Raw genomic sequence first — 12,041 nt, 5'->3', positions numbered from 1 at the left:
TAATAGGTTGACTACACATTGTACTCAATTGACTGAGTAAACTCGTTCTCTCAATTAAACTGAGTAATGACGTCTACAAAACTTAAGTTCAACGTGTAATTAAGTTCACTTAACTTGGTGTTCATATATTATGAAATTAACTATTTAAGCTAAGGTAACTAGATGCAAGTACACTTACTGGGATACTGTTAACAGGGTCCAACTTCACCAAAGGGGTCACAGATCACCCTAATGGTGACATCACACAAAACAACATAATACAACAAAAGAGCTAAAACCTCTATGAATTCTTAATTCAGAAAACGGTGAAATTTAAATGCATGATATGTCTGTTAAAAGTTCAATTTTGTCACCTTTTAAAAGTACACAAGCATGTAGATGGCTTCAAAGCCAACAGATATTAACTAAGTCACAAACTTCACTTTTGATTTTATATTATCTTTAAAGAGATACAATGAGATAAATATAATGCGGAGAAGTTGAGATAGCATAAAAGTCATCTTTATTTTAATTTTTTTAAAGACTGGGAATGAAAGATGTGGAAAAGTTTACTTCAAGTTCTTGAAGGAATCAATTGTTAAAAATGGAGGTTTATCTACTAAAAATATTTGGCGAGCCAAACTTGCCTGTGCTTTCAGACAAAACTTCCTATATTTCTTCAATCTCTCAAACTAACTGAACAGTCAGCCCTTCAATACTCTGCTCCTGGTAATGAATGTGTTTGAACAAGGAGCAGATTACAGGACTGTATCCCGTCGACAGAAAGTTTGTGTGGACACTGTCCAACAGAATAAGCAACTGTTCTTGGCAAAATAAAAGAAAAAGTGCACAAGGAAATTTCTAAACCCAAAACCATGGGGAAAAAAATTCCATGAAACTTTACTGGAACAGAGAGCCCAGACAAACATGAAAAAAGGGAATGGCCTCTCAAACGGCTCTTGGAAATGTAATGCATAAATAGATGTCAGCCTGTAAGTCCAGTCCACAGGTCCATGAGGCAGAGAAGAGAAAGGCTTTCTTGACTAATGTGGCCAAATATCCTGGCTTGTGGCTTTTTGTTGGCTGACAGAAGATTGGTAGATTTAAACGGTCCCAAATGTTATACGGAGGACAAAAAACAAAAACAAAAAAAAACTGCTGGATCACAAAGAGCCAGGGAACGGTCTAAGACTTTTTGGAGTCTTGTGTGTTCCGCTTCTTAAGGTCACTCAGGTCAACTGGTATAAAAGCTGAAAGAAATAAGAAAGAAATTAAGTTTCAAACATATTGCATTATCAGTTATGCAATATCAATTAAATGTAAAACTCACTGGCACAAATTTTTTTTTATTATGTCTTAAAATGTGCAAATCTAATACAAATCTATTATATACAGTGCAAGGGAATGTAATGGCAGAAGAGGTTAACTGTTCATGAGATGGATAGCCTGAGGGAAAAAACTGTTCCTGTGCCTGACGGTTCTGGTGCTCAGAGCTCTGAAGCGTCAGCCAGAAGGCAACAGATCAAAAAGGTAGTGGGCAGGGTGAGTGGGATCCAGAGTGATTTTTCCAGCCTTTTTCCTCACTCTGGAAGTGTTTAGTTCTTGAAGGGAGGGCAGCAACCAATAATCCTCTCAGCAGTCTGAACTGTCCTTTGTAGTCTTCTGATATCTGATTTCATAGATGAACCAAACCAGACAGTTATTGAAGTGCATAGGACAGACTCAGTGACTGCTGAGTAAAACTATATCAGCAGCGCCTGTGGCAGGTTGAACTTCCTCAACTGGCGAAGGAAGTACAACCTCTGCTGGGCCTTTTTCACAATGGAGTCAATGTGTGTCTCCCACTTCAGGTCCTGTGAGACGGTAGTGCCCAGTAACCTGAATGACTCCACTGCTGCCACAGTGCTGTTTAGAATGGTAAGGGGTGTCAGTGTTGGGGTGTTCCTCCTAAAGTCCACAGTCATCTCCACCGTTTTGAGCGTGTTCAGCTCAAGGTTGTTTTGACTGCACCAGACAGCCAGCTGTTCAACCTCCCTTCTGTATGCAGACTCATCGCCATCTCGGATGAGGCTGATGACAGTGGTGTTGGTGTTTGTGTGAAGTGAAGGTCAGAATGGGTGTGGGGTGTGAGATTGGGCCTTTCAAATCTACAGTAGAACACATTCAGGTCGTCAGCCAGTTGTTGGTCCACCACAGGGTTGGGGAAGAAGTCCTGTAATTCGTAAGTTGTTTCATGCCACTCCAACTGATGCAGGGTCGTTAGCTGAAAACTTGTTCTTCAGCTTCTCAAAGTATCTTCTTTTAGCCACTCTGATTTCCTTATTCAGTGTGTTCCTGGCCTGACTGTACAAGACTTTATCCCCACCCCTGTAAGCATCCTCTTTGGCCTGACGAAGGCCTGCTGTAAACCATGGTTTGTCATTGTTGAACGTTAAATAAGTCCTAGTGGGAATGCACATATCCTCACAGAAACTTATATATGATGTAACAGTATCTGTGAGCTCGTCCAGGTCTGTGGCTGCAGCCTCAAAAACACTCCAATCAGTGCAGTCAAAGCAGGCTTGTAGTTCCAGCTCTGCTTCAGTGGTCCATCTCTTTACAGTCCTTACTACAGGCTTGGCTGATTTTAATTTCTGTCTGTAGGTTGGAAGAAGATGAACCAGACAGTGATCAGAAAGTCCCAAATGTGCTCTAGGGACAGAGCGATATGCATCCTTTATTGTTGTGTAGCAGTGATCCAATATGTTCCTGTTTCTGTTTGGGCATGTAATGTGCTGTTTGTATTTGGGCAGTTCACATGTGATTGTTTGTTGTTAAAACATACACAGGCGTGAGCACAACACATATTCACATTGAGTAAAGGCTGAAGTATTCTTTGGTTTTCCATGTGCCGCTACGTTTCACGCACAGTGCGGGTGACAAATTCCATCATCAGCACAGTACGCGCAAACTATCCACATAGTTTTTCAAGACATGTGACTGTGCACATCGTCTGCCATTGACTGAACTAAATGAGCCGTAGTGTGCATGCGTCGTAGGGCTGCAACTAATGATTATTTTGATTATCGACTAATCTAATGATTATTGGAACGATTATTCAACTATTCGGGCGATTATTGCAATGATTAATCATTAACTCTTAACCGATTATTCAGCTTGTGCCCTGACTTTTTATTAAATATTTTATTAAACGTGCTTACTAAAAAATAAAGAGGACCTCTGGATGACATTCACTGAATTAAAGAAAGAATAAAAACTTTAAGTTTAATTAAGTAAAAATTCACTACAATAAAATCCTATTGTTATCAAGTGTTTTTGTCTTGTTTTCCATTTAAAATGGTCTAAAAATCATTAAAACAAGATACGTTCACCTGAGAAGCAACATATAAGATATTTAGACTTGCTTTAAGAGAATGTATCTAAAATATAAGTGTATTTTGTATATAAGTGTATTTTTCACTTGGTTATTACTCTGCGAGTAAAGACAAAATATACTTGTATTCAAGATCTATTCTCTAAAAGCAAGTCTAAATATCTTATATGCTGCTTCTCAGGTGAATGCATCTTTTTAAAGAATTTTTTAGATATTTAAAAATATTTATATTTTTAATATTATATTCAACATTCTCAGATAAAAAACATTTCTTTAGCATATAGCTATACTTTATACTATATATAGCTGCTAAAGTAAATGTACATTGTTTTAAAAGAGTTTTAGATATTTATATTGGAAAACAAGCCAAAACAAAAACATATTTTGTTGCAGTGTATAATGGGGTGAAGACTACCCTCTCTCACCTTTCTGTTCACTTCAATCCATCTTTAACTCGCAAAAAAACAAACTCTCTCTTATTAATAAAGCTTATTAAGAAACCAATTTTCTTCACATTAAGAAATGCAGTGACACATATTTTGTAATTCAATAAGTCACGAGTCATCACGTTATAATCTAGCTGCAGCAAGCGCGCATGAGGGACGAGCATCCCTGTGACAGAGTGTGCATCAGCCGGGTGCAGTTTAAATCTCTCCCCCTTAGATAGGGACACTTCAGGCAACTCATAGAACAGGTGCTGACTGCACAGAGAAATGCCAGTTTCTGAGTTTGTAGTTATTTACATGATCTGCTTCCTTATTATTTGAACTTTAATAAAGCTATAAAGCATTAAATATAACCGCATTTAAGATGTAATGCCGGGGTGTTTCCTTTAAAGATGCTCGACGTGCAAATTTAGCTTCAGTGGAGTGGCAGCTCCAGCTCCACTTATTCCACAATATATATTTCAGCAGATGAGGTTTAATGAGGAACTTATTATTATTATTATTCACAAGATATGTACTGATGGGGCACATTTGCATGTAGTCAAATATTTCTTTGCATGTTATCGCATTAATTAAAAAAACTTGATCATCTAAACAAAATATGCATAAAACAAAAAGGATACAAATATGTTGAATATAGTCAATGAAAGATTTGGATACAGCCCATAGATCCACGTGATTGTTTTTATTTCACTTCTAGAGGCTGCTGTTATAGTGTAGAACAAAGGCGTTCTAACTGTAGAATCCTCCCGTGCCGGCCACAGAGAAAGGAGGAATAAACAGAAAAACAAAAAACTATTGGCAACTATCTGCATTTATCTGCACCTTTGCCGATAACGATAATTCTACTACCAGTGCTGATTAATCGGTAAAACTGATATATCAGCCTACCTCTAATACGAGCTCGCAGTCACAATAATATACTTTGAAAAGCTGAGCGCTCGACCCTGCACAAGACATAATGGCACATGGAAAATCAAGGTATTCCCTATCTTAAGTCGCAGGAAGTCATTGAAGGTGTTTACATTTAGAGTGAAATCGGGCTAATAGGAAAATTTGTGATGATCGGTTTACGCTTAAGCCTGAAATTACCTTTCCCCGATAAAAGAAAAACAGGTTAAGCCATTTGCAGGTTGTCGGGTCATTAAGCATAACAGGTGTAAGATCGTGCATGTAAACACACTCAATCTGTTCAGTAATTGTCTTGCCTTGAGAAAAGTTTACATGATAAACAACTTACAGCGTAGGTTGGGATTAGGGTTTTTCTCCACATACTCCTGTGGTCCACGGTCATTACGTTCACTGTTTTGTGGGGATTTAATGTCTCTCAAAACACAAAGCCATGCTAGAGAGAAAACATAAAACATGACAACATTTGTATCTTGAAAGCCAGTTATACATTCTAACACAATACACAGTCTTAAAGGGGCTTCCACATGACTCGCATCAGCGTTGCCCCATACATTGAACTCTATGGAGCGAAGCACTAGCATCACGCTTCTGTTAAGAGTTACGACGCGATGCTCAAACTTCAAACAATTTCAGCTTTGACCCTATCGCCGCTGACCTTTCTAAGGGTTTACTGTGCACACCTCCCACTTTTTTGCCTGGCAAACTTGTCAAATCGCCCCTCCGTGACGCTATCTGCAATGCTTGTCATGTGGAGGTCAAAGCGGCGCTTGACACTTCCATTGAGTGGTGCGTTGACGGCCTGACACGAGTCAAGTGGAAGTCACTTTAGGTACAGAGTTGTCATACCTTTTAAAAAACAAAGATTACACTCAAAAAGAGCCAATTTCAAGCTAAGTGTTTATTTTACATTTGAGCACATGAACCAAATAAGCCCACCCAAATCAAGCGTAACATGTTTTCCTATAGATAAGTGAACAGCCTTTTAATAAACTGGGTATTAAATCTAACACCAACCTCTCATTTAAACACTCATGTTATGTTTTGTTACAAATGGCCAAAATGAAGTCCAAAGAGGCGGAAGCAAATTGTTATTGGTAATAATTCTTTTTTTTCTTTTTTTGGATTTTGACTGTACAGTTTAGTATGTATGCATTTGTTGTACTGTTGATAGAAACATGGATACATCCAGAGGATACAGCAACACCCCTGCTCTCTCCAACAACAACTTCTCTCACACCGCTCGACATACTGGTAGGGGTGAGGGAACAGGTTTGCTCATTCCAAACAACTGGATATTTTCACCACACTACTCTCTATGTAACAATACTTCTTTTGAATTTCATGCTATTACTACACTGTAACCCACAAAAATCCATGTTGTTGTCATCTATCGCTCTCCAGGTCAGCTGGTAAACTTTCTTGAGGAGCTGGATGTCCTGATGTCCTCCTTCCTTGAAGGTGGTAGGCCACTTGTGGTTCTTGGAGATTTCAACATACACCAAGACAAGCCCCAGGCCATTGAACTTCATGCTCTTCTGGCCTGGTTTGACTTGGAAAGGCTAAGCACTACAGCAACTCACAGATCGGGCAACCAGCTGGACCTCATTTTTACACGTAACTTTACCAACACATATATTCTTGTTACTCCTTTACATGTTTCTGTACACTTTACATGTACATCACTACTTTGTTAAATTCAACATGACTCTCCCATCTATATTAAAACAGACTCCGCCTTTGGTTTCCTTTCGCCGTAACCTCCATTCTCTTTCACCCACATGCCTTTCCACTGCTGTCTCTACCTCTCTTCCCACACAAAACTTATTTTCCACCCTGGATGTAAACACTGCCACAGACACACTAAGCTCTACTTTAACAACCTGTCTAGATAGCATCTGTCCTCTCTCCTCTAGGCCAGCATGTATGAAACCACCCAGCCCCTAGCTCTCTGACATTCTTCGTGAACATCGGACTGACCTCAGGGCAGCTGGGAGGAGATGGCAGAAATCTAAAGATCCAGCAGATCTGGGTAAGTATCAGTCTCTGCTTGCATCTTTTTCAGATAACGTTAAATCTGCAAAAACTTCCTATTACCAGGACAAGATCAACAGCACCACAGACACTCGCAGCTTGTTTAGAACATTCAACACACTTCTCTGTCCTCCCCCTCCACCGCCTGACACATCACTGACAGCAGATGTCTTTGCCACATTTTTTACTAATAAGGTTACAGCCATCAGCAATACATTCTCACCACCACACCCTCTCAAATACCCACCTCCTGTATGCAGCTCTTCTGTCTCTATGTTCTCTCCTCTCCACCTGTTCCCTTGACCCCATTCCTTCCCACGTTCTCAAAACCATCTCTCTGTCCATCCTACCTGCATTCACACACATAATTAACACATCACTACTTACAGGCATTTTTCCCACTACATTTAAGCAGGGTCGAATAACCCCGCTGCTCAATAAATCTACACTTAACCCCACACAAGTAGAACACTACAGACCAGTCTCTCTCATCCCATTCATGGTGAAAACACTTGAAAGGGCAGTTTTCAATCAGATCTCTGCCTATCTCTCACAGAACAAACTGCTGGATGACAATCAGTCAGGCTTCAAAAGTGGACACTCCACCGAGACTGCCCTGTTGTCTGTCACTGAGTCGCTGGAGCGAGAGCTGGATCCAGATCATCCATCCTGATTGTACTGGACCTTTCTACAGCCTTTGACACAGTCAACCATCAGATCCTACTCTGCACCCTCTCTAATCTGGGCATCACAGAAACTGTGCTTTACTGGTTTAATTCCTATCTTTCAGGTAGGTCCTTCAAGGTAGCCTGGAGAGGTGAGGTGTCAAAGTTACATCAGCTACTTACCGGGGTACCTCAGGGCTCAGTACTTGGGCCACTTCTCTATATACACAATATCACTTGGACCCATCATTCAGGCACATGGTTTCTCTTACCACTGCTAGGGCAATGACACACGGATCTACTTGTCTTTCCAGCCCAACGACACCATGGTGACTGCTCGAATCTCGGCCTAGATGAAGGAACACCACCAGCAACTTAACCCAGTGAAGACTGAGCTCCTTGTCTTTCCAGCCAACCCTGCTGTTGAACACAACATCACCATGCAGCTGGGTTCAACTAGAGTAACGCCTTCCAAAACGGCCAGAAATCTAGGGGTAACATTGATAACCAACTCAAGTTCACAGACCACATCTCAAAGACAGCACAATCATGTAGATTTACACTCTACAATATCAGGAAAATAAGACCCTTCCTCTCTGAACATGCCACACAACTTCTTGTTCAGTCACTTGTCATAACTAGACTGGACTACTGTAACACTCTCATTGCAGGCCTCCCTGCATGCACAATTAGGCCCCTGCAAATGATCCAGTATGCAGCAGCACATCTGGCCTTTAATGAACCAAAGAGAGCGCATGTTACACCACTCCTTGTCTCTCTCCACTGGCTGCCGGTTGATGCACGTATCAAATTCAAGGCTCTTATGCTGGCATACAGAATAGTCACTGGGTCTGCTCCATCATACCTAAAATAATTTCTGCAGAGCTACGTTCCCACCAGAAAACTGCGGTCGGCTAAGGAACATCACCTTGTTGTACCAACACAAAGAGGCACCAAAACACTTTCCCAAACTTTCGGATTCACTATACCACTTTGGTGGAGTGACCTTCCCAACTCCATCCGTGAAGCAGACTCACTCTCTGTCTTCAAAAAAAAAAAAAAAAACGGCTAAAAACACATTTTAGAAAATACATTTTAAATAAAAATTATATATATTCTTGTTGCACTCTAATCTGTCTTGGATACTACTATTCTGATGCTAGTAAACCTTGGTAATGCAGCACGTTTCATACCACTGTCTCCTTAAGATGAATAGCTAATGTTGTATTATTCCTCTTTTGTAAGTCACTTTCAATAAAAGCATCTGCCAAATAAATAAATGTAAATGTACTGTTAATGAAGAATAGCAATAAAACTTGCCAGGAAATAAGACTCATTTAGCTGGTTTATGAAGCAACAGGTGTGTGCAACAAAACTACATTTCCCATCATTATATGTGTGGCAGCACGATAATGATAAAATAGACAGATAATGCATCAATTACAGACCTAATGCGCGGTTTTGCATTTCATTTGGTTGCATTGGTGCTAAAAAGCTTCCTGTCTTTGTAAGTGCAAAATGGGTGAATTCTTTCCAACTCAAATCACTTGACATACATCACATCGTATTTACGACTTCCACCTTTGTAAGTACAAACTTAGGGGACTTTAGCGCAGCATAATTTGGAACAATGGGGGTTAATGGTGCTGTTCCTTTTAAGGCCACATGACAAAAAAGTTATTTATGCATTATAAATATATGCAGAATCTCAAAAAATCTTTTTAAATACAGAATATTGTTTTTAAATACGTTTTCATATTTCAAAATAAAACAACAAGTAGGGTGTGTATGATTAATAGCGTCACTTCCTACTATACTGACTACAGAAATGTATAGCCTACAGAAAATTACATTACTTTTTCAGACCTAGAAATCACAACTTGACAAATTCTGTGATTTTCCAAGTTTTCAATGACTGCAGGAACACTGTAGGTAAAAATAATGCTGAATTATGAAGCAGACTTACTATCATAGATAAAGCGCACATTTTCTTCATGTGCTGGTGTGAAAATCTCTCCTGTATTCGTTGGTGACCGAGGGCTGGAAGTCCTCTTGTATGTGTGCATTCTAGGAGTAGAAGAGCTGGAAGAAACGTAGAAACCATTTAATAAGATTGCGACAAGATGCAGGCACTCATTCTTTATTTTTTCTATTTTTTCACATTTTAGAATAATAATAATCTATAAATAGAATAATAGTAAGAATAATACTGATTCTACTATTATAAAATAATAGTCTGAATTAAGGGTTTACTGTATATTATGAGTTATTATGATTAATAATTAAAAAAACTTACCTAGTCATTCTGCTAATGTCTCTTGCCTCACAATCTTAATATGAGGCTTCACAGGGTAGTTTGCCTGTTCTTCAACGTGTTTCCTTTAGAAAGAAGACAGTGACTGTCATCAAAGTACATTTGAATGAAATACATCATTAACAAAAACTAAAACTGAAAACAAAATCCACCGTATGCAGCAGCGCCATCAATCAATTAAAACATCAGTAATATTTACATCTGAGCGGAGACATTGGTATTACACACAGACAGATTTCTGATAGGACAGAGAGACGACAAAACGTAAATCACGGAAGATATTGCAGTCTCTCAAGTGTTTGTTATTGTTTATCTGTTGTCTGCTAGCATGTGTTGTCATAGTGGGAAACTGTTGCCGACTGAACAAACAGACCGCGAAAGACTGAGAATCAATGACATTTCACGAAAAGCACATACACGACGAGAATCAAACCTGTCTGTGTGTTTTTCTTTCTTTCTTCGGCCTTACTCGGCCGAAACGTTGCTAATGCCAACCAATTATTTCCGGGTCAGCTGAACAAACTGCGAGAAGAGCGCATGCGCGCGCAGAATATTTACATTTGATGACGCGCAGTTTGTTGTTATAAAACAGTTTAGCATGCTAACATGTATTGTAATTATAATTGTCAAAATGTAATAATCAGTCTTATCACTATGTCACTGGATGTTTTCAGCCAAATTATCAGACTACAGCTTATTTACTACAGTTAATTACAACAACAAATAAAAAAATAATAAAAAAGAAAGAAGTAAAACAGACTATATGACAGGAAGATTCTGAAAGCTTCTTACACTGTTTTAAGGGTCCCATGTTCACCTACAGAAAGCTGTGCTTAGAATCCATAGATATTTTATTATATATAAAAAAAATTAAATCAAAAACATTATGGTATGCATTTTGTGGTTCAGGAAACCTGTCGGAAAAAATGTCCTGGTCCAGTTTTACTCCAAAATAATAATAATTAAAAATAAGAAAATATGAAATTAAATATTGCATATAGAAAATGAAGCACATGTTGAGGGCCATTAAGAATTTTTTACATTGTGACATTATTTTCATGACATGTCACCCTTCAATACTCATTACTGCAATGCAAAAAAAGATGGTCATTACGATATTCTTATTACCCAAATTTGAAAACAATTATATATTATTTCATTTGTAACGTATTTATATGTCATAGTAGTAGGGGAGAGCAGGGCACAAACTAACGCGGGGCAGGTTGTCAGACACGTGGTTTTAACGTTTCCGCACACCCTGGTGAGACCAAACTTCATTTGTTTACTTCTTTCCATATCAACATGTGTAGAGAAAAAATTGCGGCAAAATACAATAAATAAAAAAAACCTTTGGAAGATATCGCCAAAGTTCATTTTTAAGAAGCAAAATTAAAAATTCACAGGAAAGTTAATTTTCATCTCTGTTTTTAGTGTTTATTTAAAACGAGGCAAACTTGGTATCATTTTAATCTCCAGTCTGTTAGCTAGCATCTTGCATATTCTTTTCATTCTTATCAGAGATTATTTAGGTGGTTTAGGAGGACATTTTTTTAGGTTACATAATAATTACAAGGGTATTATGCTATAAATGTGGTTTATGAGGACATTTCTAGTGTCCCCATAATTCAAATCACTTAAAAAACATACTAAACTATGTTTTATTGAAAATGTAAAAATGCAGAAAGTTTTTTGTGAGGGTTAGGTTTAGGGTTAGGGTTAGGGGATAGAATCTGTAGTTTGAACAGTATAAAAATCATTATGTCTATGGAGATATAATGATAGCTGCACCAACATGCTGATTTTAGATAAAATCATTGTACAACAGCATCTTTTTGACAGTAATACCAAAAAAGTGGTAATGAAATTCATCATACACTGTACAAAATACTTTTGTGATTTAGTTATTTCAACGTATTTTACTATGACTTGACATAAGTAGATTCTCAGAAGTTGTCCAGACAACAAAAGATTTAAAGTTTTTCTGTCCTCAACTTTGTTGTAAGTTAAATGAACAATAATAATTGTTATTTCAACTCAAAATTGCTTGTTGAAACAACAGCACTAGATTTTTTCACAGACTTTTCTCCATGTACCTCCATGTATAGAAAAGAATGGGAGTCGTAAATGTAAAAGTATGCGTTATGCAATACGAATTCAAGGTAAAATGTGCTTAAGTGTTAATTGCTGTCAAATATGAACAGGACATTTTCTTAACAGGTTTTGTGAGGAATCACCCTATACGGCTAATTTAAAATCTGTTTTGATTGTTGAGTTAGTTGTTTTGACAGTATTAAACCTAAAGAAATATTTCTAATCAAAAA

The 12,041-nt window shown here is 38.2% G+C and overlaps 1 protein-coding gene across 3 annotated transcripts; it reads right to left on the bottom strand.

The window, feature by feature from the left end:
- Positions 1-485: 485 nt before the first annotated feature.
- LOC127450428 (mapk-regulated corepressor-interacting protein 1) lies at positions 486-10,233 on the bottom strand. 3 transcript variants are annotated; one of them, XM_051714541.1, is made up of 5 exons: positions 10,154-10,233; positions 9,703-9,785; positions 9,373-9,488; positions 5,039-5,143; positions 486-1,229 (listed from the first exon to the last, which is right to left on the bottom strand). In XM_051714541.1, exons 2-5 carry the CDS (start codon positions 9,708-9,710, stop codon positions 1,165-1,167), a joined length of 294 nt encoding a protein of 97 aa, XP_051570501.1. In that variant the 5' UTR covers positions 9,711-9,785; positions 10,154-10,233; the 3' UTR covers positions 486-1,164. The 3 variants fall into 3 exon arrangements, with proteins under 3 accessions (XP_051570501.1, XP_051570502.1, XP_051570503.1); XM_051714542.1 differs by having other exon boundaries at positions 10,138-10,161; XM_051714543.1 differs by lacking the exon at positions 10,154-10,233 and adding an exon at positions 9,920-10,111.
- Between the last annotated feature and the right edge of the window lie 1,808 nt (positions 10,234-12,041).

The sequence above is a fragment of the Myxocyprinus asiaticus genome, chromosome 13 (assembly GCF_019703515.2).
Source record: "Myxocyprinus asiaticus isolate MX2 ecotype Aquarium Trade chromosome 13, UBuf_Myxa_2, whole genome shotgun sequence".
In the NCBI taxonomy this organism is placed as follows: Eukaryota; Metazoa; Chordata; class Actinopteri; order Cypriniformes; family Catostomidae; genus Myxocyprinus; species Myxocyprinus asiaticus.
This window is presented reverse-complemented; position numbering and strand designations above follow the sequence as displayed.